We start from the raw sequence: 27,500 nt of genomic DNA on the forward strand, positions 1-27,500 counted from the left end.
TTTCCACTGGATCACCCTTGTCCACATGTGTTGACCTCCTCAAAGAATATTAATAGATTGGTGAGGCATGATTTCCCTTCACAAAACTGTGTTGACTCTTCCCCCAACAAGTTGTGTTCATCTATGTGTCTGATAATTTTGGTCTTTACTATAATTTCAACCAATTTGCATGGTACTGAAGTAAGGCTTACTGGTCTGTAATTGCCAAGATAGCCTCTGGAGCCATTTTTAATAATTGGTGTCACATTAGCTATCCTCTAGTCATCTAGTACAGAAGCTGATTTAAGTGATAGGTTACATACCGCAGTTAGTAGTTCTACAATTTCATATTTGAATTCCTTCTGAACTCTTGGGTGAATATCATCTAGGACCAGATGTCCCGATTTTATAGGGACAGTCCCGATTTTTGGGTCTTTTTCTTATATAGGCTCCTATTACCTCCCACCCCCGTCCCGATTTTTCACATTTGCTGTCTGGTCACCCAAATATCATCTGGACCTCGTAACTTATTACAGTTTAATTTATTAATTTGTTGCAAAATTTCCTCTACTGACACCTCAGTCTGGGACACTTCCTCAGATTTGTCACCCCAAAATAATGGCTCAGGTGTGGGAATATCCCTAACAACCTCTGCAGTGAAGACCAATGCAAAGAATTCATTTAGCTTCTCCACCATGGCCTTGTCTTCCTTCAGTCCTCCTTTAGCATCTTGATTGTCCAGTGACCCCACTGATTGTTCAGCAGGCTTTCTGGATTAGTAATATAATATCTAATATGAATTAAAAGTTTCTAATACATAACTAATATAAAATATTGAATAAATAGTGTACTGTCGGAAGAAAATTACATTCTCCAGGAGGAGTTGTGTTTAAAAACTGATGTCATGATGTGGTTCTAAGTTTTTAATTTTTGTGCTATTAATAGTTTTTATGAACCTACATAGAGGTAAATTCATATATATGCACAACTATTTGCAAAGCAAAGAAAAAAAGATCCCATTAGGAATAGTTTTTGCATTTAGATAGATAGATAGATAGATAGATAGATATAGAATATGCCTGAGTAAAACATTAAATACCTGAATGAAAAAGGGACACATTGTTTGTAAATACTTGGTAAAACAAAATTATTGTACCCAGTGTTTTACAAGAATCACCATTCTGATGCTGTCCATTCTGGATATTGCCACCATGGTATGCTTACTATTTGCCTTTGAATTAAAGAAGAGTAGCTTTAGATTCCATTACTATTAATGGCAGACTATAAAAATGAAATACTAATAGAAGTACATACATTTAAATAAACACAAAAAGTTAAACAAGAAAATACATTTGATGAACCAAATTATTGTTGGCACTGTAGGCACAAAAGTTGAGTTTGATCCAAATATTATGAAGATTCATAATTTATAAAAGGAAACAGTGTCAATCTGAGATCATTATTAAAGTTTCTCACAGGGGGGTAGGTAGTACAGCATAAGTACAACATATAAAGCCAATATTTGCTAACAGCTATCACACAGGACTTTCTGATACTTACAATGGGAATTAATGGCAGTATGTGATAGATACCTTTTAATTATGACTGTTACAAAATAATACAGAACCACTATAACAACAGCACATACCATTTGATAACCCCTGCAAAACCTAAGTCCAACATGATGAATTAAGAACTGAGATCCATCCTGGACTCTTAGGGCTTGATTTTGCAATGCACTAACCATGTCTATGAGGTGATGAACACACTCATCTCCCACAGTCTTAAGAGGCATTGGGGGCACCCAGTAGCTAGTACCGCACAGCTCTTAATTTATTTAGATTTCTGGATGAAATCACATCTTTAATGCTATGTAAACATAGCTTTTAGGATCCAATTCATCAAGGTACTTAAGCACATGCCTAACTTTTAGTACATGAATAGTCCCATTGATTTTATTTGGGACTGAATTCGGGTCTTAATTCCTACATTTTTAAAAATGTTGAAGAAAAAACATTTGAAAAGGTCTGATGTGAGCTATGAATAGACCACAACATATTTAGGGTTTTTACTGTCTGTCTTGAAAGCCCATTATTGACCTACTACACCACCACCAAAGTATTAACACACCGTATGGACTTCTTGTACACATGCAGGCAAAAAGGCAGAGTATGTGCATAACTTTCATCTGCTGTATCAAGGAGGGCAACTTGTCTGGGGGAATTCATCCCGGTGCAAGAATGGAATTAGTCATGTCTGCCCTGAAGCCATCCATAGAGCTTCTGCGAGAGAGGCAGGGCATATTTTTAAACTAAACTCTTGGGTGTCCTGATAATGCCCCACCAAGCCAGCTGCATCTTATTTAACATTTATGTTGCCTGGTGGAGCAAGAATTACAGGTGGCATGTGCCACTACAACCACCTTCGAAGTGGGCTTTCTGCCACATGGGACACTTACATCTCAGGTTTCTAGACTGAATAAGAGTGTTTTATTTTCCCTTTGAGCATTATGGTTCATCATGTGCACAGAGATTTAAGTGCCTTTTTAAGAAGTATCGTTTTGACTTGGTATTTTTTTTTAAGTTACAGGAATCGAATAGTAATTTTTTAATTTTGTATTTTGCATGTCAAGTTTCAGAGTGGAACAGAGTGATAAACACCTACAAATAGAGGTTTATACTAGAAAAATCCACAAAACCTATTAATACTGATATAATGCCATCCTAAGCTTGCAGCTTTCTCGGGGTGCTGTCCTGCTGCCCTTTATGGCACTCCATTGTTGGGAATGCAGACATTGCACAGCTAAAAAGAAATGTACAAAGCAGAAGTGAACTTTAAAAATGCACATGTACTTCATAACATATTATAATTCTTCCTCTTCTTCTACCTTTTGGATACTATTAAATGTGTTCTTTTGTAGCTTGGACAATTTCAAGAATATCTGATGTACTACATTATGAGGTAATGGATAGCTCATGGACTGAGAATGGGAGATAGAAACATTCATTTTAAATTGCTAATTATACAATGGCCCAGAACAATAGTGAATGAAACTATTATAACCAGATCATGGTTCTGTGGCTTGTATGAAATGTTTTGGTGGTCTTTGCTTATTTCTCATTAGTTAAAAGCACAGATCATAGCAACCATTACCATAATTGACACCCTTGCTGGCAGTCAAAGCAGAAAGAATAAGAAATGCATAAGTCATGGAGACTAACTCCCCTCTCAACCCTAGAAGTTGTCCTCTAGGGTCTAGGTTGAAGCATGCTGATGGGGGGTGCTGCAAAACATACATTTCCATACCTGTGTTTTATCATTTTTGAAACTGAACAGACAATAGCAATCCACAGTGCTATTTATCTAGCACCTTTCCTGCAAACTGAATTCACAAACTTTTCTCACCATTAAAATTCAAAACAAAACTTACCAATTTACTAAGATTTGAACATCAGCTACTGATTGCCCTATAGTTATTTATCTTGAGAGTTTTCATTGCAAACATTACAGAACCAAAATAAATGCTTATTGCATGAAGCAAAAAGTATAATGTTATTTTGTATTCTGAATCTGGTATGAAAACATATTATTTTGTTCACAGCATATATAGCCACTGTGGTAAAGAATGGGAACATGCTGTGAAAGTATTCACAATGGAAAGTGTATTCACACAAATTGTTACCAGATTGTTGAAATATGAACTCTGAAGAAGGCTTTGATCCCACAGCACGTCAAAGACTCCTATCATGCCATTAATAACCGTGTTACTGAAACCAGGCCTAACAACATTTCATAGTTTATTGATTTCTTACACCTGGCTGCATGTTATTTCACCAAGAACTTATTTCAAGTGAGATTATTATTATTGTTTTAAAGATATAAATAAGTGAACAGATAAATATCAGCTATTCCCACAGGTCATCTGCCTAGAAATGGATGAATCCACTGTTAGAACAGCAAAATTGACTTGAATCTCAATCTTTTCTCAGAACCCAAGCTTTTTAGAAGATTCATTTTTGTTGAGAAGAGTCATTCCAATGGCTTGAACTAGTAACCTGCTTATCTCAGCACACTGCCATCTTCCTCTCATAATTCTCAGAATACAGAGCTTCCTCCATCTCTTTGACCAACCTCGGTCTCCCACTTCCCTGTATGGAACCACTACAGAGACCTTAAACTCTCTTCTCTATATGCCTTCAGCTATACTGAAAAGTGCACCCCCTCTTGTGGATCAGTGCACCCCCTTCTTGTGCATCATAGGGTGCTACAACTTTCAACTCTTAGAGTCTCTAATATTTATCACATCCTGGGGGACAGTACATTGAGGAATTACCATGATTCATTATATTACACTGCAGTAATAACCAGTACTGGTAGCCAACACCTGCAAAGGATGCTTGAAAATTGTTGAGGGCATATGGAAGAGGGAAGAACTAGCAGCTAAGGGGCTGGTGTGTGTGTGTGTGTGTGTGTGTGTGTGTGTGTGTGTGTGTGTGTGTGTGTGTGTGTGTGTGTGTGTGTGTGTGTGTGTGTGTGTGTGTGTGTGTGTGTGTGTGTGTGTGTGTGTGAGAGAGAGAGAGAGAGAGAGAGAGAGAGAGAGAGAGAGAGACTGACTATTTAGGTAAGGCATCATATGAAGTAGCTTCTTAAAGTTCAGAGACCAACCAAATTTATAAATTTGTGTGCGAACTGAACCTGTCCCTTGAGGTTTGTCGAAGATTAGACTGGTCCTGCCTTGGTAACACCTGTTCAAATGTCTGATACAATAATGAAAAGCAGTGGCATCAGAACATATGGTCCATTCAACTTTTAAACACTAGTACATGTGCGCTGTTGCTGACAAGAAAACAACCAGATTCTATAACCTTGTACATGAATTCTTAATTAAATGTAGTTGAGATGGTGTTAACGAAGTGAAAAGATACTTGATCCAATATTCTCAATTATGGATAGCATGTTTTCTATGGAGGTTTCAAGTTAAATCAGTTTTAATGTAAGGGGATACTCCATTCAGCACAATAGCATGTGGAGAAGCAGGCCAATAAAGAAAAAGTAGTTACAGTAAACTAAGTGCAGATCATGTTAATGGAAACTGAAGTGCTCACTCCAGGCTATAAATAGAAAATATTATTTGCTTTGAAAAAAAAGAGTAAGTCAGAGCCCTTTTCTAATACTCTAGCTATGTATTAATATATCCCAACCATTGTAGTAACTGAGCACTTCCTAAGTATCAAAAAATTGAATTAACAAGAACCATTTCTGTCTTCTTCCTTCGCAGCTTGCAGAAGAAATCATTTGCTTTGCATTTAAATTCTGGACGTAGTGAGTGCTGTAGCCTTTCTATAATTCTCAATGGAATAAACTCCATAGTTTAGGTCTGGTTCCTGTGAAAGTTCTCCCACCTGCGCCCAAACGCTTCATTGGTCTGGCGGAACAATATTGTAGAAAGTGTTGTGGGACATCACGGAGTGGCAAGCAGTCTCCCAGTAGGCCAAGTGCATGGAGACCACAGAATACGGGAACAAAGACCTTGAATTTGTCCCCGTATTCAATGGTCAGCAGCAATGCAGAGAATGGAGCACTGGGATGATGTGTTCACAGGGACTTGTGTAGCCAAGCAGATGTCCTGCATCATTTCATACAAGCTGAAGATTTGTGTGTATGTGTGTGCACATGTGTGTTACTATTCCTAGATCTAAGTTGCAATAATCAAGTTTGGAGGTCACCATTTTTTTATCACCTTGGATATTTAGGCATCTGACTACTCCAAAAGTTTAGATTTAATCTGAATGCAGATGACCTGGATGGTGGGGGATGTTCTAGTAGGGGCAAGTCCTTCTTACCAGCATCACCTCAATCTTGCTTGGGTTCAGATTTAGCCAGTTGCTCTTCATCCAAAGGCTGACTTCAACAAGGCATTCAGAGAACTGGGAGATGGTACTGTTTATCATTTGATATAAATGAGATGTAGAATTGGGCATCATTTGTGTACTGCTGACTCACCAATTCTCCCAGTGGCTTCATACTATAAGTCAAATAAAATGAGGAAGAATAGTATCAACTTTGTGGGATTCTGCAGATAAGAGCTGAGAGAAAAACCTGAGTCATTTCAGGAGTTTCCATTCATCTCTGCAGCTTCTTGGAGGAAGGACAGGAGTATTTGTCATCTGGGCACAAGCTAAATTAACAAGAACTAGCTCCTCTCTCAAATTCTCTCTTGTCTGTTCACCAGAAAAGACCTGAGGAAGAGCTCTGTGTAGCTTGAAAGTTTGTCTCTCAGCAACAAAAATTGGTCCAATAAAATATATTACCTCACCCATCTTGTCTCTCACCAGAAAAGAGACTAATAATGATCCATGTGGAGATTCGTGCCATCCAAAACACCTGATTACATTTAAGGACAACCACACCCAGTTAGGATTTGAGCCCTGTGATGCTCTTGTGGCTTTAGCTGACTGCTTTTGGGGAAAGGATCTAGCGGTTTCCAGAATCTAGCTCCTACAAGCTTCTCCCAAATGCTGTTTTCCCCCATGAGGAGGAAGGCAAAGAAAGTTGCTGGGCCTGGTACTCCAGCTGGAACCTGCTGGGTCTGGAAGGCCTGACATACCCTCTATAGCCTTGGCTGTAGTGCTTTGTGTAGTCTAATTCAAATATTTCAAATAAAAATGGTTGAGGACATGTTTCCAGAATATGCCTAAAATATTATAGCATATGTGCCAACTGCTAATGTTGCTGGAGCTACACAGCCAAAATCACAATAGTATTAGAGAACTAAATACGAGAATACAAAAACATAAAATAAGAGCCACTGGATTCATCAGTCAGTAACAAAAAATGAAAATGAAATTGAAATCAGGCACAAAGTCTCCATTATCATATACTTCTCCTATACACTCTCTCACAGGACTATACCTCCACATGAAACTCTGGGTTAAACTGGAGGCCAAGTTGTAGATATGCATAGTTTAATAGGGAAAATTTTTGAAATAAAGCCAAAGTTTTAAGAGGATATTTTCTGTTAAAGTAATATTGCAGAAACAAGTTAGAGGATATGTAGAATTAAGAACCCCTAAACAACCTTAACCCTGCCGCCACCCAAAATTATGAGACAGCCTTATGCCTGTACCTTACATCTTCTACACAATCATATGAGCCACATACTTCCAATGAACTGTATCATAATAGATGTATTTCTGCATTGTAACACCCACCACTGCATATTTACTATCTTGAACATTTGGGACTATCCTCCAATTTACCCTCAATTGACAAGACAGCATGGAGTTCCTTAACTCTGTATTTCCACACTTTGTTGTTTGTTAGACTATTTTCATTTTTACCTTAACCAAAAAAGTCTTGACTTTCCAATAATTTGTTTGTTTACCTCAAATATTTTAATAAGATGCCATCCTTTTAATCTATTGACACATACAGTAGTACAGCCTTCCCTTCAGTTTAACTAAGCTTTTTGTGCCTGAGAATCTCCTTAGATTCTTCTAGGGAGTCATTTATTTCCCACCAAGTATACAACCTAAATTACAGATGTGTTTATTAGCATGCTAGACCTGCACCAGCATTTCTTCAAAACTACATGGATTTCTTAGGCCTTCAACTTGCCAGGATCAGCTCCATGTGTCTCTTTCATGCTAGACCTGCACCAGCATTTCTTCAAAACTACATGGATTTCTTAGGCCTTCAACTTGCCAGGATCAGCTCCAGGTCCACAAAGCAACCCTATATATTTTATAATAATCTTTCTATCCAACTGGTTCAGGTTTAGAATGTAAGAAGTATGCATGCCTCGGTGAGCCTATGGAGACAAAGCCTGGGTCTCCTATGCATCCATGCCTCCTAAATATTTTACATTGTCCCTGGATGGTTTATCAACTTTGTATGAAAAAGTATAGTAATTTATTAATTTTTCTTATTAGGAGGCACAGGATGGTTGGGTGTATGTGGTCATTGTGGTGTTTGTCCATATGTGGGGGAAGGGAAGGAAGCATGCTAAATATTATGTGAGTAAAAAATTAATAGTTTTGTAATGGCATTTGGGAAGCTCACAGAATCTACAAATCTCCTTTTTTCCTTGAAGAGCATGAATCCCCTCCCCTGCTCCTCTCCTCCCACCCATAGACAGATCAAAGTACCATTATTGCTAAGGAAAATGCTGCCGTGTAAAAATTTTGTTACCTGCCTCATGCAGGAAAGGGATGAAGATTCTGTAGCCACTGGCTTCCCCTCACACAAAGTGAGGTGAAGTATGTGTGAAGATTTTACCGCTCACTACCTGCCTCCACTATGCAAGGATCTGAATTATATCATCACATTCTCCTGTGGGATAAAGGTTGAAGATGCCACCATTGGAGAAGCATGGGTCCTTAATGGAGGCTTTTCTCAGTGGGCTTCCCATACTGCTTTTTCTGAAGAATCCCCATTGTGCTGGGATGAAATGAACAAGAGCAATCTCTCCTTCCCCCAAAGCGTGGTTTGGAGGAATTCCCTGAAGTCTCCTGGGCATTCAGTAAAAAGCGACAGAGGGTCCTGTGGCACCTTTGAGACTAACAGAAGTACTGGGAGCATAAGCTTTCGTGGGTAAGAACCTCACTTCTTCAGATGCAAGAACCTCACTTCTTCACTTGCATCTGAAGAAGTGAGGTTCTTACCCACGAAAGCTTATGCTCCCAGTACTTCTGTTAGTCTCAAAGGTGCCACAGGACCCTCTGTCGCTTTTTACAGATTCAGACTAACACGGCTACCCCTCTGATACTGGGCATTCAGAAATTCCTTTCAGTGACATTTCACCCCTCACCCCCACCCATTCAATTATACAAGGGGGGAGTGGCATTGGTGCAGGGCTTGAGGGAGAGGTAATAGTTTCTCCTGCTGGCACAGTGCCCGAAGAGCAGATATTTGAGGGGAATGCACATGGAATGATGATTCCAATGATGCCTGTCCCCTTTAGTGCCACATTAGGCGGTGGAAGCAGGCTAAGGAGAAAAGGTAGGAGAAGATACTGACTGCCACTAGCAGATAATTGAGATAGGATCTCTATCTCTTGTTTGTGGTTTGTCAAGCAGGAGAGCAGTGGGTGAGGGATGAGTTTATATATTTTGATGACTATCTTTGCACACAACAACAGGATTAGAGACTTGCTTTTCTTTTTACATAGAAAATTAAGTCTCTACCAGCCATTTGGTTAATTTTTCATAGCCACCAAGGCCAAACGATCATTCTGATATTCATATTTCACCAACCTTCACAGTATCTTCCAAATTTTGTATCTCCAATCTTGAAAACTTCAAAACCAGCACTCTTCAAACCAAACTGGAAGTTTCTAGTCGTCACTACTTTTAAAATTAGTTGTGACCAAAAAAGTCAAATAGACCCCTCTGGAAAGAATTACAAAGCCCACTGTTATCAATCAAAAATGACTGGTCATTTACATAAGGCTTCTCGCCAGCTAACCGCCATAAAAAAAATAGGTGAATGGATTGAGTCCCTCTCTATTATCCACAGAGCATCCAGACCCTGAGCTAGTATCCAAACTTTCTTCATTCCTGGAATTTGGCTTTATTGGTAACTCAAAAACAATAACACAATGTAAAATTCAAGTCTTCCTCCTTGAGCTTGCCTGGCTCTAGGGTTTCACTTCAGAACATGTCTGGTTACTCTGTTTCCAGAGAGCCACTCCTACCTCCTTTATATCCTAGGAAGAATGAATGAGCAGCATATACCACAGAAAATCAGCAAAATTTCAGCGGCCTTATGCAGTGTTCTAATACCGAATGTCACTGTGGCTAAACAGAAGAGTGCCACTACTTTAGTTTTGCATCTAGATTTGGCAAATGGAAGGATTAGGTTAAAGCCCAGACCCCAGAGCAACTAGCTAGATGTGAAATTCTAGCATGACTGCAGGCAGGAAAAGCTAGTATGTGTGCTAATGTATCTGTTGGGTGGGTGGGGGGGGGGAAGAGGGTGGATATTGATAGACAGTGCTTGCCATTCACTGAACATTTAAGCTGAAGTGACCACAATGTAGAATATCATTTTAATGAAATAAATATGACACAAGCAATAGAAAGGGTGCCCAAATGGAGCAAAAGATGACCAAGAAGGCAGCTTAATACTAGCAATCCCAAGAGAAAGAAATAGAAAGGAATTACAATTTTATCTTTCAGAGTAGCAGCCGTGTTAGTCTGTATCCGAAAAAAGAACAGGAGTACTTGTGGCACCTTAGAGACTAACAAATTTATTAGAGCATAAGCTTTCGGATGCATCCGAAGAAGTGGGCTGTAGTCCACGAAAGCTTATGCTCTAATAAATTTGTTAGTCTCTAAGGTGCCACAAGTACTCCTAATTTTATCTTTATCCTCTATATCTTTAGGAAAATAAATTACTGTTCAATAGATAGCAGGGAATATTCAGATATTGTGCTTCTAGAGGCTAAACCTTTACAAAATTACTTACAAACCCACTGGATAACAGGCATTCCCAAATATTCCTGCCATGACAGAGAACATATTTTCCAATTTGTGTTATGTAGATAAAAAGCTCCCATCCTTACAATCTAACTAATTTAACAGGCTGAACAAGTGACCTGAAATATTAAATGGTCATATTAAAAGATTCCAAGTCTCAGAGAAGTCCTTTCTTTTTCTGGAACAAGAGATCTTAATGAAATGGAATGGTGAAAAAGGAGACTGTGGGCTACCACAATAAAATGTAGATGGAAACTAGGAGGGTTCAGGGGAGATCTGAAGAAAAGAAAATCAAAGAAATGAAGATAAATTCTTAAGAGTGGAATCCTGGCTCCACTGAAGTCAGTGGTAAAACTCCTCTTGACTTCAGGCCAGGAAACCTACAAGAGAGTTAATGGTTTGCTAGACTATCTGGGAATAAAGAGAGCAACCAAGGAGGATAAGGATATTGTACAGAACCTAAACTAACTTAATTACAATAGACTTCATGAGAGAAAGCGAGGAGGTTGGGGTAGATAGCTAATCCAGATATTTTTTTCATTTTTTTTATGTTTTATATTCCTTTAAAAATGCTCCATGGGTAATTCTGGAAACTACAGGTCAGTAAGTTTTATATTGCTACCAAATAAAATATTTGAAATAATAACTATACAGCATCTAGATGAGCAGGATATGACAGGGACAGACTAGAATTGTTTCTTTAAAGAATAATTCTGTTTCTCCAATTAGAATTATTTAAGCAAGCAAACAAAAAGGTGGGTAAAGGAGAACTGGTAAATATTTATTTAGACCTTCAATAAGCCTTTGATAATAGCTGCTGAGGAGGAACTTTAAGTAAACTAAGGAGTTCTAGGGTAAGAAATAAAGTTGTGTCACTGATGAAACCAGTTATGTGATAGAAAACAAGGACCAGGAATAAAATGGTCATTTCTCAGCATGGAACGAGGTTAAACAGTGAGGCTACCTTAAGGATCTGTATGTAATTGGTGCTTAGAATATACTTATTAATGGGGTAAAGAAGTAAATAGAGAGGTAACAACACTAGCAGATAACTGATGTTTATTTACAGTCTAATTTATAAAGGATTGTGAAGAACTTTAGAAAAACCTAATAGAGCTAGGTATTTCACAACATAATGGCAGATGAAATTTAATGTAAATAAATGAAAGAAAAAATTATATTTATTTATATATGTTGATAGGTTTACTATTTCATGCAACCATTCCAGAAAAGAGATGTATGTATTATTGTGGACACCTCAGTGAAAATCTCTGCTTGAGATGCAGTAGAGATTAAAAATAAAAAACACAACATGTTAGAGTTAAGAAAGGGATATAAGACTGAAAATATTACATTGCTTGTACATAAATTGATGGTATGCCATCATCTTGCCTACTCTCTTCAGCTGTGGTTAACCCATTTTAAAAGTTATATAGCAGAAACTAGAAAGAGATAACAAAAATGATTAAAGACACGGTAAATACATCCATATGGGGAAATATTAAATACACCAGTGCTACTTTGTTTGGGGTTAATCTTGCTGCAACTGTAGTCAATGGCAGAAGAGCAGGTCCTGAGAGAGGAGACAAATAAAAGGCGGTATGACAGAGTAATGCAAAATAAAGCAACGTGCAGAAAAAGTCAAATGAACAAACTTATTTATCCTTTCTCTCAATATAAAGACATCCAATTTAATACAGCATTTTTGCATGATCCCTCTGTCACTACTCTATATCAATGCTCTTCTCTTATTTTACCTATCTTAAAAGAGCATTGACTAAATAGCTACATGCTATTTAGGTTTGTAGACTAGACACCGTAGGCCAGATGTTCTGTTACTCCCAGCACCTGTGTGTAGCCCTGTATTTTGAGGCCATCATGTGGCCTGCCCACAATTCACGTAAGCTAAACTAGGCTCAGGGAGGTTCTAACATACAATCGTCCCTTCGGAATTGTTCTGGCAGCCAAGAGTAGCCAGAGCCGAGCATACTCTGGCTTTGCCCTGCCATCCCCTGAGATACTCATCAGGGAACCCCCTAATGCCCAGGGGGACTCCACCAACAATATTGCTCCTTCACACCATGGGGCAGTATAAATAGGCCGCAACAGAATCCAGAATTTGACCCTTTAGCTCCTGAGTTCCAGCAAATCCCAATATGGAAATTTTCAAAATAAGTTATGTTGGACACTCTGTTCTACATGCTTTGCGTCTGCCATCCACTCTGTGTATCAAACACAGATCTCTTGCTTCTGTTCTTGCCTATTGCTTAGCTATAATATGTTTAATAATATTATTAACAACAATAACAAGAGGAGGAGGAGGAAAATAGCATAACTGGTAGCACAGTTACTTATTGTGAGCAGGGACTAGAAGCTGTTGGCAAACTGGATTTCATGTTAGAGACTTTTAAAATATGTTTATGTAGCTGCAGATACGAAGGACTTCAGGCCTAGCAGAAGAAGTGAGTTTTGAGAAGTGATCTGAACAAGGAAGGTCGTCACTTGGCACGCAAAACCTGTTTAAGGATACAGGGCCACAAGGAAGAAGGGGTGAAGACAGAGTGGAGAAACAAATTCAGAGAGTGTTTGGGCAGAAGAAAAGGAGTAGGCGGGGAGTAGCAGGGCATAAAATTAGAGATAAGTGTGGAAGCAGTTGCGCAGAGCCTTGAAGTTTAGGGATAGCAGCTTAAGCTTAAAGCAATGGGATCTAGGACACAGCCCTGAGGAGCCCAACAAAGAGTGTGTGAAGGGAGAACTCTCAACTGAGAGAGACTGGAGGGAGAAAAAAAAACCAAAATCTCCCAAGCACAGGAAAGAGAAGTTGTTTACAAAAAGCAAGGATCAACTGTAATGAAAAGAATAGAGAGAGAGCAAAGAGGAGGAGAGGCCTTTGGATTTGGAGCGGTGCAAGTCATTGATCTTAGAGCAGTTCAAGTTTAATACAGGGGTCAGTACCTGGATTATATCTTGAATGAAACATTACTGTACAATACACTGTACATTATAGCATTATGGTTTGTAAATATCTGCCTGAGTTTGAAAAAACAAAATGTACATTCTAAATTGTATTTATTGCAACTCAAATACTCAGGCACAAAACTGTGTCCTCCCCTTTGAAGATTTGGGCTGTATTAATAAATGTACAAATGGAATAACAGGACATTACCTAAATATTATTATGGGTTCTTGTTTCAATATATTTCTTTGTTATCAGTAACCCATTTTACTGCAAATAAAGTAACCAAAAGGGCCAGTCCAACAAGCACAGGTAAGTGTGTCAAGAACCTCAATAAACAACTTGATTACTATTCTAAATATGTTTGTTGCTTTTGTTTACAGACAGTGGCATAAATAAAATACAACTTTTATGTACACTGTCTTTCATACAAGCTGCACTCTGCACCCCAGGATGTTTTTCAGAGTTAAATAATAAAATAATTATTTAGTTTTCATGTTCTCTGAGGCAGGGAGTATCTTTTTGTTCTTCCGGGGGGGAGGGCCTCTGGGGGTCGGGGCTGGCTTGGGGGTAGGAGGGAACCACCCCCCAGCACTCACCAGCGGTGCGGCTGGGGCCGGGTCTCTGTACTTCCTGTCGCCAGTGAGTGCAGCCCCGGCCCTGCTGCAGAGCTCAGGGGAGTGGGGGCAGGGTGGGGCTGAGCAGGGGTGGGGCCTGGGGAAGAGCCAGAGCACCAGGGAGCAGCGCAGCACGCCTGGCAGCCGGAGAAGGAATGATATCACTTCCCAGCTGGCCGGAACTGATCAAAGCCACAGTGCCCCATCGCACAGCGGCAGGAAGAGGGTTACACATTTAGCCGGTGCCGGGTGAGCATCCCAGACATTTTGGGCACCGCTTTTTGATGCCCTCAAATCTGGGCGCCCTAGGCAGCTGCCTAATTTGCCTAATGGATGCACCGGCCCTGGATGGGGTTTAACTTTATTTCTAAATGTCAGGGAGTGCCCAGCAGATAAAAGTGTACAGTGCAGGTAGTTCCATAATCATTGACATATTCCTGGCCCACTCTTATATACGTAGCTTAACCTGTTTCATGTTCACCTCAACTAAGCCCCCAACCCGTGGTGGGGAAAGTGAAGCCCCTCCCCTCCCCACTCCCCGGCCTCATCTTGGCCAATCTGGTGGTGAGGGGGAAAAAAATCTTCCTAGTTCCAGAAAAGAATGACGAGCATAATGCTCACAGCTGATCATGGCAAAACCTGGTAGTCTCCTCTCTCTTCCTGTCACCTGAGAGGGATGAGTGAGCATACACACTATGACCTGGTCTGAAGCAGCTGCAACAAGTAACCCTCTGGCTATCTAACCCTTAAAGGGGCCACACACCTTCTCCTACAAGCCAAACAATGGCTACCACCACTATGAGGCAAAGGCTGATAGGCTGTTTTAGACAAGAGATCTGCAGTGGAGAAGCCTCTGATATTAGTGGTAGCAAGATTGTGTGGATGCATCAAGACACTGGGGCTAGGTGATCAGAGAAAAGAATGGGAGTACACAGAGATAATGTCCCTGGAATAGGGCACAGCAGGTCCATACAGAATCAAATGAGCTTAAATCGATACTGGATCCTAAAATGGAGAGACAGTCAAGTTACTTGTGGATGAGGTGATGTGGTCATGATTTGGGAAAAGTTCTGCACATGCTAAACACATCACAGAGAACAGGCATTTGAGAAGGACATAGATAACGCAGTTGCAATAGTAAATAGGACCAAAAAAAAAGCATGAGCAAGGATTTCAGCAGAGGTGTCTGAAGATGCCAAAGTTACAGAGTGTGAAGATATAATGGAATATAATGAAAAATATGGAGAGAGAAGAATTTGAGAAGAACCGAGTTTGGGAATGTTCCTATTTCCCGAGAGAAAGACTTTTGTTTTTGAAATATCCCGAAGGGTAATTTTGGGCAATTGCTCTTCTATCTTGAGTGTTCTCTCATATAGGGAATTGATGGGATCTATTCTGTTACTCCTTCTGTTCAAAGTGTATTTGAGGCTGCTGGACAGGTACATGAGAGGACATGTGATACTATATATAAAACATGGGCTCTAACTCTCCATCAAATCTGTACTGGTCTGGCGTAGTGAAATGAGTGACCCAGTGCCTATGTGTGCAGCTGGACAAAGGCTACTGTCTTTGGTGCAAAACAACAAAGAGTTTAATAATGTTGACTGGTGGAAGCTGTCAAAAAAGCTGAAGTATATTGTCTTTGCAGCCCAAACTGAGAGAGCACATCAGGCATCTGCATTACATATTTGTAATCCACATGTTGCTTTAAATCATGGGATGCTCCTGGAAGCCAAGAGCACTTTTTTCCATCTTCACCTTGAAGCAAGGTTGTAAATTCTCCTTTTGGATACAGACTTGACAACAGTTATCCATGCTTTTGTCAATTTGAGATTGTATTACTTTAATATGCTCTGCATGTATGGGATTGCATATCGAGACCAGGTTGTTCTATAAACTTATTAAAGAATTAAAATTGTGCATGAAAGTTTTCAGCTTTTTATAATTCATGAAGTGCCTGGAGTTTGATGTGCTAAAAAATGAAACAATATATTTATCCTTCTAATGTAAGAGGGCCTAGATTTTTAGCTAGACTTCAGTCTGTGTTGGGGGGTAAAAATGTGCATCCATATTAACTATTAGTATAAATATTAGCAATTAAATGGCCAGCAACCTACCAGTGAGATGGCTTACATGTGCACAAACATGTAGTGAGCTGTGTAACATAAATACTTGGATCTGCAATTCAGTGATGGCATAAAAATGCAAAGGCAAATTTTTGCACTCACTGTATTGCACCTAGAAAAAGAGTAGCCACTTTTAAGAATATGGGCCTATAACATTAAAGTTACTCCAACAATAAAGCCCAACATCAAAGGTTGATGGAACCAAAATTGTTTATGCAGTCTTAGTATTGTGAGTAAAGCATCCTTACTAGCAAAATTACTGCTTGAGTTTTAGAGCTCCTGTAAATGATAGGCAACTCCCATGTTCTAAATTTATGAAAAATTATAAAACTGCACTGCAGAGGAGTCTGCGTGTGCATATTTAGACATATATATGTTAAGCATATAATATACATAGTAAACTTAAAAGATAGCACATTCCTATATAGAACCATTTAGTGAAAAACATGAAAACCTTGCCCAAATGCTGAGAATTCACAGCAGACGTGGCAAAAAGTTTTCAGCAAAGCATCTATTTCGCTGAAAAGACCTAAAGACCCTGCAAAAAACCCCACAGTTTCCTACACATTTCCACAACACCATGCTATGGGGATCTGACACTCTTCTGTTTAAAGCAGCTGAAGCGACTATATTTCTGGAGTGATCTTTTAGTCAAGAGAAAGCAGAATGAATTGTGTATGTGCAACAACTGGGGCTAGAGTAATGTAAAAAAGAAATAGCAGCTGCTGAGCCTGGGTAAGACATATAACATTTAAACAACTAAATAAGAAAAGTCAAAGGGCTGGAATGATTGTAAAGTACAAGAGCATGAGTCTAGAAAGATCAGAAAATTGATGAGCAGGGTAGTAGCATATGAGAGGGTGAAATGAAATATAAAGTAAAACAATATAAAAATGGTAAGTAGAAGAATATAAAATTATAGGGAAACATTACAGGTAATTAACAATATCACGGTAGAGCAGAGAAATATTTTAATAATCAAAATTTGATTATCATTTACTGTTTCCAGTGGAGTTCACGTGTTACACACGGCACAAACTTTACAAAGGCAAAGTGACTGCTCCAAAGATAGCTTATTGTAACGTGATCCAAAATATCAGCAAAAGTAGTAGACTTAAATGGTATGAACACAGTAAGATGGAACATTGCACTCACTCGATTTGCCTGACACTTTCAAATGCTTGGCAGTGGGAGACAAGAACCACTACAATTTCAAATGCTCACAGACAGATCTTGTATTTGAATATGATGAGATAAAAGGTCAACCACAAACTTTAAGATTCTATGAATTCTTTAGGCGGTACTCTTTCAATTTCAAACTAAGATCAACTATAAAGGGAAAAAAATACAATAGTCTATTTTCATAAAGTGTATTTGCCCATTATTTTCCAACCCTTTACTAGACTAATGGATAAGAATGTGAAATGAAATTTTCAACAGGCATTAATATATTATGTTATTAGGCGAAACAATTCTGATGAGTAGGATATCCTGAGATCTGCACTGCCTATACCTTCATCGGCTCAATTACATGTTTCTCACCTATTTAATAAAGCTTGACATATCTCTATTAATTGAAGCATTTCCATAGTTTATTTCCTTATATTCTATATCAAGTTTCATACAGTGAATGAGAGACTTGCATCAGAGAGGTTTCCTGAAACAGAGCAAGCCTCCAAAGTAAATGGAGATGGATCATCAGATGGGACAATGTAATGATATAAAAAATGGAAAGACAGGGGATTGGAATATTATGAAGTTAAAGAAACAAGGGAATGAAAGTGATTGAAACTGGAATGATAGGTAACCTACTGTAAGTGGTATGAAAGCATAACAGTAGGGGACTGGAATAATCAGATATGGGAACGACCTAACAATGGAATGCTTTCAAACTGAAGCACCTCAAAAGTGAAATGATCTTAGAGCAGAATAATCACATTTGCCTCTGGGAATAAAATTTAAAGGTTAAAAAAAAGTTTGAAAAACTAAAACTTTGAGGATTATGCAGATGGAACTGCAAAAAGAAAAGATCCATTCTGGCTAAAAGTGGGAAAAGTAAAAGGGATAGGGTGAGAATTGATGGCAGAATACAAAGGGGAAAGGTTGACTGAAACCGTGCATAGCTGAAAATCCTCTTCTTTCATAGGGCAGAATTGGAGGAGGCAGAAAGCTTACTGTACTGGGGAATACTCATATTTCTAATTTAACTTAGCTTCAATCTTTATTCTCTTCCATTACAGCAAATTTTCTTCCTCTTTCCTCACAGGAACCAAACATAACCTTCCCAGAAAAGAGATATAAAATGGTTTGGGTGTATGCAAGTGTGTGCAAAAAATTTAAATCCTAAAATGAAATAGGTACTAGAATAACGTTAAATGGGAATGATAGTGTACTGGACTTCCTATATGAATACACTTTTTAAGAACACCTGACTTTTGTTTTCTACTTGCTATTTTAAGATCAGTGAGTGATTCAAATGCTAGAAAATCCTACTGATATTAAGCCCATTAACTCCAAGAGTCTGGATTTGCTCTTAAGAAGTAGACTATTTTCATAAGTGAATTCAGACTGTTAATTCAATGGGATTGTTATCGTCATTAGAATTTACACTCTCATCGTGCTTTAATGGAAGGGGTGGGAGAGGAAGTGATGACAACTCCCTCCCACAAAACCCCAAATAGTAGGATACTTACTTCCCCATCCTCATTTGTCAACTTTCTGCCTTATTCAACTGGCAGCAGTGGGAACTGTAGGAATGGCATAACCGCTCATTATCCCCTATTCAGGAACTGCATTTTTTTTTCAGTCTTTCAATTTTTCATAGAAACCTGGTAACTAATTTGTTTTTCTAAAACTGCTATGGAGAACTTTACAACTTGAAATTTTCCTTCTGCTCTCAAATCTACACAGTTAAATGGAATGTCATTTGATATTCATTGGCAATATTTGATATTCAATGTCATTGGCCAACATAAGTACACATGGCCAACAGATATACAAAGTTTTCTGGCATTGGCCTTGGCTACACTGGTGCTGTACAGCGCTGCAACTTGCTTCGCTCAGGGGTGTGAAAACACCCCCCCCACAAGCGCAGCGAGTAAAGCGCCAGTTTAATTAGAGCCTGCAGCGCTGTACGCTCCCTCGCAGCTCTGCAAGCTACTCCTCTTGGAGAAGTGGAATACATACAGCGCTGCGAGAGCTCTCTCGCAGCACTGGCGGCGTGACTACACTCGCGCTTCACAGCGCTGTCGCAGCAGTGCTGTGAAGTCCCGAGTGTAACCAAGGCCATTAACTCACAGTGAACCATGCCAGTGTACTGATACATAAAGTCACAGAGGTGTGGTCAACCAAGCCAATGGAAAGTCACAAGAACAGGCAGAGACCTGAGTTTGATTTCCAACTGCATTCTCATATTCCTTGCTAGGCACTATTAAACAGGCAACACTAACTCTTGTGGAGGTAGAGGAAGTAAGAGCATGAAGTTGGTTCAATAAAGATCCCTCTGATCAATTAAGGAGCTGTGTTCACTGGCTCCGAAGGGACTTTCAAGCCCATCCAAATTTAAATAGGAGGATGTTGGCCATGTTATAAAGGATGTAGTATCAAGTTAGGGGGAAATTGAGGATCTTGAGGGCTCAGACAATGATGTATTAGACCTCACCTTCTAAGAGCAAATGAAGGTACAAATGTTTCCACACTAATATTGAGATCAGAGGGAATACAGAATACGCAGTGCTGCCAGCTCTCACAATTTCACCATAACTCTTGCAATAAGTGGCATTGGTCTAAAAAGCTCCAACTCCTGCGTCTGTTTTTTTCATGAGAATCTCAACATTCATTAAAAATAAGAAAAGCTTGGAACTGAGACTCAAGTATAACCCTAAAGGCTCAAAAACCAAAGACAAATAAAAAGAACACTTAAAAAAAGAATCAGATGAGTATTAAGATAATCTCATTAATTTTGGCCTGTCATATGATTTTTGAAAGTGTGGGGCTGACAATACTAAATCTGCAAACAATTAAATAATGAAAAGAATTAAACATGTATGTATTACATTATTTTGTTGTCTAGTCTGTGTTTTAGTTGATTCAAAATGATCCATGTTACTTTATCTTCTGGCAAATCATAAATGCTGGAGGAAAATAATACCAATAAAATTATATTTGCACAAAAATCTGCTTTACTAATATGAAAACATTGCTGTGGTGGCTTCATAATCCATCTGAGGCATGAAAAGTAGCTACAGTGCCTGGTTATTGCATGTCCTGTCCATTGTTACTACTTGCCTCACATATTATAAAAAGTTTTAAAGATAACAGATTCCCTGAAATCCAACTAGTTTTAATTCCAGTTATTTTGGGTTTTTATTCCACCTTAGCATATATACACACATGGTCTGAATCTCTTCACACTTATATTAGCGAGAATCAGGAACAGACTTCAGAAAAGTGAATATCTGTGTGAAACATTTCACACAGCTGTAGTTCTGAGGCCCCGATGAGTGGATTCCATTGAAGCCGGTGGTGATCTGAGTGGGCACAGCTGTCCACCCATGTGGGATCAGGGCAACAGAGTGAAATTGTCACCCACGGAATTCAATGGGAAATTTACCAGTGACTTCAAGGGGGTTAGGGTTGGACCCTCAGTCTTTTCTGCTATGCAGTATAGTGATCATGTGTCATATGCCAACAATTGTTTTTTAAATTGTGTTTAATAAAGTTGTGGCTAAATACCTCTTCTAACTAAGTAGACTGGTCTGTTGTGTTTATCTGTCCTCCCACAGTGGCAATGGCAATATGTTTACAAATGTGAATTTTCTTTAACCATGATAAGAAAACATTGCAGAGTTATGGCAGTTTTTTTGTATTTAAAAATCAATACAGACTCAGAATAATAGCAAAGCTGGTGTTCTTTATATCAATATATTGGTCCATTTACAGAGGCTTTCAAAAACTTTAGGGGTACTTACTCTATATGTAATTGTTATACTCACAACTGCCTATTAGTTTAGCTCCTGTTAAAAAAAGTGGTAACTTCCTCTGCCCATTTTTTCCCACTTCTATGCTTTTCTCCTTGAATAAATATCATAAAACATATTTTTCTACAAACACATAAAATACATATACTACCACAATAGATATTCTTGAACACAGGATATCTGTAAGTATCATAAACAGTACATCCAACAAATACATACAAAGCATGGATGCTTTTATATCTATGTGATAAACGATAGAGCTATATGATACATATATCTATCAAAAACCCTTGACCACCTCATCTGCTCTCTGCCCACTAATCCACATCCTCCAGGCCTTAATCTAAAATTCAAACTGTTGAGCAATTCCAAAAAGGTGTAATTCTTTTTTAAATAAATCAGCCACAGAAATATTTACTCTTCCCCTCTCCCCGCCCACAAATTAAGCTAGCTCAAGGCCCAAGACAAGCAGAATTCAGTCCTGAGTCAGTGACAGCTTTTTAATACGTAAAAATGTCAAAAATGTAAAGTCTGTTACCTTGCATCCCTGCAAATCTGACACTTGTTCATCATCGGCCTACAACCAGAGTAATTTCACATTTGGGAAGAGAAGGAAGAAACAATCCTTTGGCATATTGATTTAGATAAAAAAGTAATTATTGAAAGCATTAGAGGTGTTTGGAATGCTAAAACAGCACACAGATATCCACACTGAGTATTATCAAAATATTTTATAGTATATAAAAGATTTATGGTAAGGTGGCACTGTTCACATGTAGTCCATTGGAGATTGGGTTTGAAGCTAAATTGTTCTAGAGATTGGATTCAACGCTGTTGAAATCTGGTAAACTGTTGTCAGGAGATATTGGTCCCAACTAGTGGAAATCTCGCAGATCAGATCAGCTGCTTTCAAGGGATTTACATAATCTTTTACTGGACCACAATGAGAAACTATGATGGTCATGTATCAAAACATTTCAGTTACCTTAGGTAACTAAATATCCTTACCTCAGAATTTGCCATGTTTCAGATATTCTCTATGCTTAGGAAGCATAAGGAATCCTGCAACTACCAAAATTATATCATCTTATTATCTAAGGCAAAATTGGAAAGCGTGACCTTCTAGTTTTGGATCTACTCAAAATCAAAGTTGAAGGAGCAAGTTCAGATCAAAAGATCTGAATAATTTCTCCATTCCCTAATATTATACACATAAGTAATTACAAACTGCAAAGAATGCATTTGTTTGCCAATATATGCATACCCAAAGCACGCAAATATAGGCTGATGAACACACACTTGGCACTGTTTTATTGTGTTTATAACATGGTTAATTTGGGCTATTAAAACAATTAATATGAATCTACAAAAACAAAGAGCTCAACTATAGTATATTTATTTGATACCACTACAGGATATAACACAAACATATTTATAGTTGCAAATAATTGGATGCTCTTGGCAGTAAGATAACAATTTCTATTTTCTCTAGTATCCAGCATTTTCCAATTAAAACACTAGCAAGCTGTATCAAATAAGCTGTGTATGAAGTGTGAGTTTTTAAATTTCCTTTAGTTTCCTCTCCTTCTCTTCTTTCAATCTCTTAATTCTTTCTTGTCTCTCCTGGATGTCTTGTCCTCACCACTCTCTGTCCCCTGATTCTCTTAACTAATGCCTGCCCACCCTGCATCAACAGGAAGCATTGTTAATTGGATCAGCAGGGATGAAAGATAGTGCCTGGAAGGTGTGTGTGAGGGGAGGGGCAAGAGCGTGTGCTTGGTAAGCCAGAAGAAGGTCCCTTCTCCAAAGGTGGGCCCGCCTCCCATTGGATGGGCTGGAAGGACCAGCTGGGCTGACTGGCTCTTGTTCTCTCCTCCCCCTTGTCTATTTAAATTCTTCCTGGGCTTTTTGAGTATCTCATTAGTCCCATTAACTGCTGCCAAATAACTTTGTCCAGTGACGCCAGAAGAAAGGAGACACGTGGAGTTGCAGGTGCGACAATGCTAATTGCTGGTGCCCCCAGTAGCCAGTGTTCAATGTGGATAAAGACTAAAAGACCAGCTCCCAGAAGTACATGGCACCTGGGATTTCGCTGGTAGACCCTTGATCCTAAAGGAGAAAGGGAGACCTGAAGTCTGTGTGGACTGGTTATATGGACTGGTTATTGGTTAAATGGTGGGAGCCCTGTAAGCCCATACTGAACCCAGTTAAATGCCTTGTATATGGGTGGGGGTGGGCATATAGCACTCCTCCCCAGTATTAAATTACTAAAGTTGTGACCTGTTGCTTAAATCCATCCCTGTATCTGTTCATTCACCTGCATGCCCTGAACAATAGGCAGATGCAGACTTTCAAAAGAGTCACTGTGGATAGTCCTGATGCAACCAAAAACTCCAGAACTCAAGATTTGATCCTCTTATCTCTATTTGAAAAAATTAATGCATTTTGAGCATAGTGTTTGTAACCATAATTAAAAAAATTTGTTTCTTTTTTGCCTTTTTTTGCTTCAAACTGTAGCTACAGTACGCAATATTTTTGCCATGACCATGTCTATACAAAACACTCATATCCATACAACCATAGATATGCACAGTTACATGCAGACTGTATGCAACATACGTAAACACATCTGCCAAACGGTTACAAACCAACTATAATAGCAAGTGTCATTCTCTTCTGTAAAATAGCTGTTTTTAACACACATGATCTAACTCTTGTTTGCTCTTTAAAGTTTTATTGTCTTGGCATTTTATACAAGAAGAGAGCATTAGCATACTCAGGAGAACTGCTAAAAGTAAAAGGCCTCAAGCTACCTACTGCATGGTTGATAGCATAAAGCATGGGATATAAAAACTTTTGTCTGATTGCTCACTTTACTTGTTTTAGAGTAGTGTTACTCTCAAGAGCATATATTCATGTTCTTCTTCTTCTAGTTTTATTACTTCTTTTGTATTATTTAATACATTTAAAGACACTTCTAAAAGACAAATTTTTCCATTTTGAAACAGTAATGGTTTGGAACCTGATAAAACACATTAACGTTCACAGTGTTTTTTTTCCCTCTCAAAGGTGATGTAGTAAATGTGTAAAAAAGTAATTAGATACACAGTAAATAAACATTTCTACATGATTATATGTAGATATCTATATCTATATATCTATCAAAACAAAACCAAACAACCCCACCCCACAAATCTTTAATCTGTTAAAGGTCAAATAATATAGTAGAAGAAAAACAGAGCTTAGTCTAAATTACTAATATAGCTAAACAGCACTACATTAGAAATTAAAACAAACATAAAAATGTGAAAGAGAAAGCAATGAAAAAAGGCAAATCAGGTCAGCTATTTTAAATACAAGAAGAACTGAGAACATAACTGTACTTATTCCAGTATACATTTAAAAAAATCATCCTATGGTGAACTTAAATCTAAGTCTATTTAGATATCATATTCCTAATTATTATATAAATAACCTGGGAAACCATACCTTCAAGGTACATGTTTTACTATTTAGTAAACAAAAACTGCTACATTTGACACCACTGATTAAGGCCAGGCATTTCTAAAGCTTCATACTCATTTCTGAAATCCACAATACATCAATTTTTAATACTTCCACTCTCTCAGCTCCATTAAAAAGATGGTAGGGGAAAGATTTTAGAGTAATTAATGATATAGTTAGCTGCTAAATATTAATAGGAATCGTAGTCTTGCATAAAATATAACATATAAACCTTGCCAATACAGACGCACCAGTAATTAAAGTTGAATATGTAATTACACTGATTTATAAGACAGGCAAAAAGTTGCACTTTACTAGCTTCTATGTAAACTGTAGGTAATAGTTAAACTTTGCATTTTATGGTTTATATAAATGGGCAATATCTCCACTACAGTTCATAAATGGTTTAGAGACTTGTAGTGAAAATTACAACTAATTCCAACATGAAGATTCTTACTGTACCTTAGAGCCAGAGCTGTGACAATGACCACACACATACAGATACATCTTTCCATAGAATCCAATATTATATGCTTGGTAGTGAGGAAAAAATGGTACTGAATAATGTTCATACAGAGAGGCCCTATGCATGTATACATGGCACCTATACAGCAAATAGGCTTCCTATGAACAAATGAGTCTCAGGAGCCATTTTAATGTTTAGTTTTCAAGTGTACAGTTTTAGCTTTTACTTACCTGTGCTTCAAAGTGCTTTTTCAGTAACTTGGAGTTTCAAAGAAATGCATAATTTTTTTTCTAAAAACTCTGCTAACCACTCACTTACATGTGAGGCTGAGGAGAGCAGCCCGGACTGCTATTTCCATTACTGTCAATGTGATCCAGTGAACCATTGAGATCTTCATGGACTGCCTGCAGTAAGCCACTGGATGCGTTATTTATCAATCCTGGGTTACTAAGCAAAGGTAAACTACTCTCTGCCAGTGCAGCCTAGCAAAATAAATAAGATATAGAATTCTTAGCCCGTTTATCTACAAAACAGTTTTCATATGTATATACACGTGTACACGCATGCACACAGAGCTGCATTTTGTACAGTGCAAACAATGATCAGAAGTTTTTGTACGGTTCACAATTATTTTCACACGTTGGTTACAATGGTATCTACATTACCGGTTTACTATTGGTGTTAAATGTGTTGAACTATCAGATATGCTATGGCATGCACAGTGCATTCTGTCTTCAAACTATTTCTAACTTTGAATTACACTAACCCTTGTACTCTTCCACACGATGCACGGTTCCTTTGTAATGTAGGCAGCTGCTATACTTCTAAAAATGACCAGAACTTAACTCAAAATAAAAAAGTCCTGACATTTGCCTCTTATGCATAAAAATTATATATTATAATTAAATTTTAAAGTTTTTGCCATGAGCACCATGTTCCCCAACACTATGATGTGAAATCATTTATGACAGCTTGGATAAATATTAATGCATATCCACATACTTTTGCAAAAGCTTCTATCAATCTAACATTTGCAGCAAAACTGAGTGTTCCAGATTTTGCCACAGGGTGTCCTTCTTGCTTCTTCACATCAAAAGTAGCATGAATTAGAACAGTACTTCTTGCAGTGCTAGGTAATACAACTTACTTGGATGATACACCCAACTATTAAGAATGACCACAATAACCATATAAACATAAATGGGAATAGTTCTACTCCTAATATAACAGCAAAGAAAGTATGTCCCACATAAGAACATAATGAATACGTGAAAGGAAAGAATAATTTAGGATTTTTACCTGCAAGCTTGCATTAAGAGCTGCTCCGTAGCCTAAGCTGGTGGGTATGTTTTTCACTAATGTTGGGCTTCTGAAAATAAATGATTTTTCAAAGTTTAAAGAAAGGCAGGGATGCTGGGTGGCTCAGTGGGTTAATGCATTGGATTTTCAGCTCAGAAGAGCAGGGTTTCAAAATGACAAATGAAATGAGGTGTGTGTGTGTGTGTGTGTGTGGGGGGGGGGGGGTTCAGTCTATTAGACCACAGTGATTTATTTATATCACAGACCCAAACTATTCACTATAATTTGACCCACATGGAACTCTGCTCAAGAGAGAAGGCCAGTAGTGAAACATGAGGGTTTATTCTGATCTGGACTGAGATACTCTGGCATAGGTGCCTTGTGAAGTTTGCATAGTGCCGGCCTCAACTACACCTGGCTTTCAACAATTATTTGAGTTTTACACTTTCAGGGAGCCAAAAAAATTTGCAACACTGACACGATATTGCTTTTTAAAAATTATTACATAAAATTACTTTAGGATGCCAGAGAATAATAAATTAACTATTTGTTTTCAGAACACTATGAATTAAAAATGAATAAACAACATCATAATGGATTGACTTATTTCTAGAATATATACATAGCATATACTTAATTACTCTAGAAATATTATATGCTATCATGTCTAGAGTTCTATTTCCAATCAATTTAAAGGTCGAGGATAAACTGCCACCGGCTTGCTGAGGTCAGTTTGGTGGCTGTTTATAAACAGATGCGTGGTTAAAATGTAATGCTTTCCTGCAAAGAAAAAATGTTTAGCTTTTCTCTATACACCTTTGGCATTCTGAATGGTTTTATCAAAACTAATTATGCACTCTAAAAGGAATAAAAAGCATCTACAGCTCCAGTCATACTGACATGGGATTAATCTGAAAGTAGGGCAATATGCACGCAAAAGGTCCTTCTGTGAAGGCTTCTCATGAATACTACCCTCAGCAAGAAGGTATTTTTGAGGTCACTAGGGTAGGGTATGATACCTGTATGCCAAAATGATTTTAAACGACTCCCTACTTTGGTCAAAGGTTTAAAGTAAAATTAAGCTCGTATAAAGTGC

General features: G+C 38.2%; 1 protein-coding gene across 13 annotated transcripts in view; it reads right to left on the minus strand.

Annotated features, from left to right (window-relative positions):
• The window catches only part of FOXP2 (forkhead box P2), a 593,826-nt gene that overhangs the window by 8,748 nt on the left and 557,578 nt on the right, over window positions 1-27,500 (minus strand). For 12 of the 13 annotated variants that reach the window (XM_054023896.1, XM_054023887.1, XM_054023878.1 and 9 more), the window contains 2 exons: window positions 26,405-26,474; window positions 25,424-25,587 (listed from right to left, as the gene is read on the minus strand). In XM_054023896.1, the coding sequence (XP_053879871.1) occupies window positions 25,424-25,587; window positions 26,405-26,474 (234 nt within the window). The remainder of the gene's footprint in view (window positions 1-25,423; window positions 25,588-26,404; window positions 26,475-27,500) is intronic. The other variant, XM_054023905.1, reaches the window with a different exon arrangement.

This window comes from Malaclemys terrapin, chromosome 1 (genome assembly GCF_027887155.1).
Source record: "Malaclemys terrapin pileata isolate rMalTer1 chromosome 1, rMalTer1.hap1, whole genome shotgun sequence".
NCBI lineage: Eukaryota > Metazoa > Chordata > Testudines > Emydidae > Malaclemys > Malaclemys terrapin.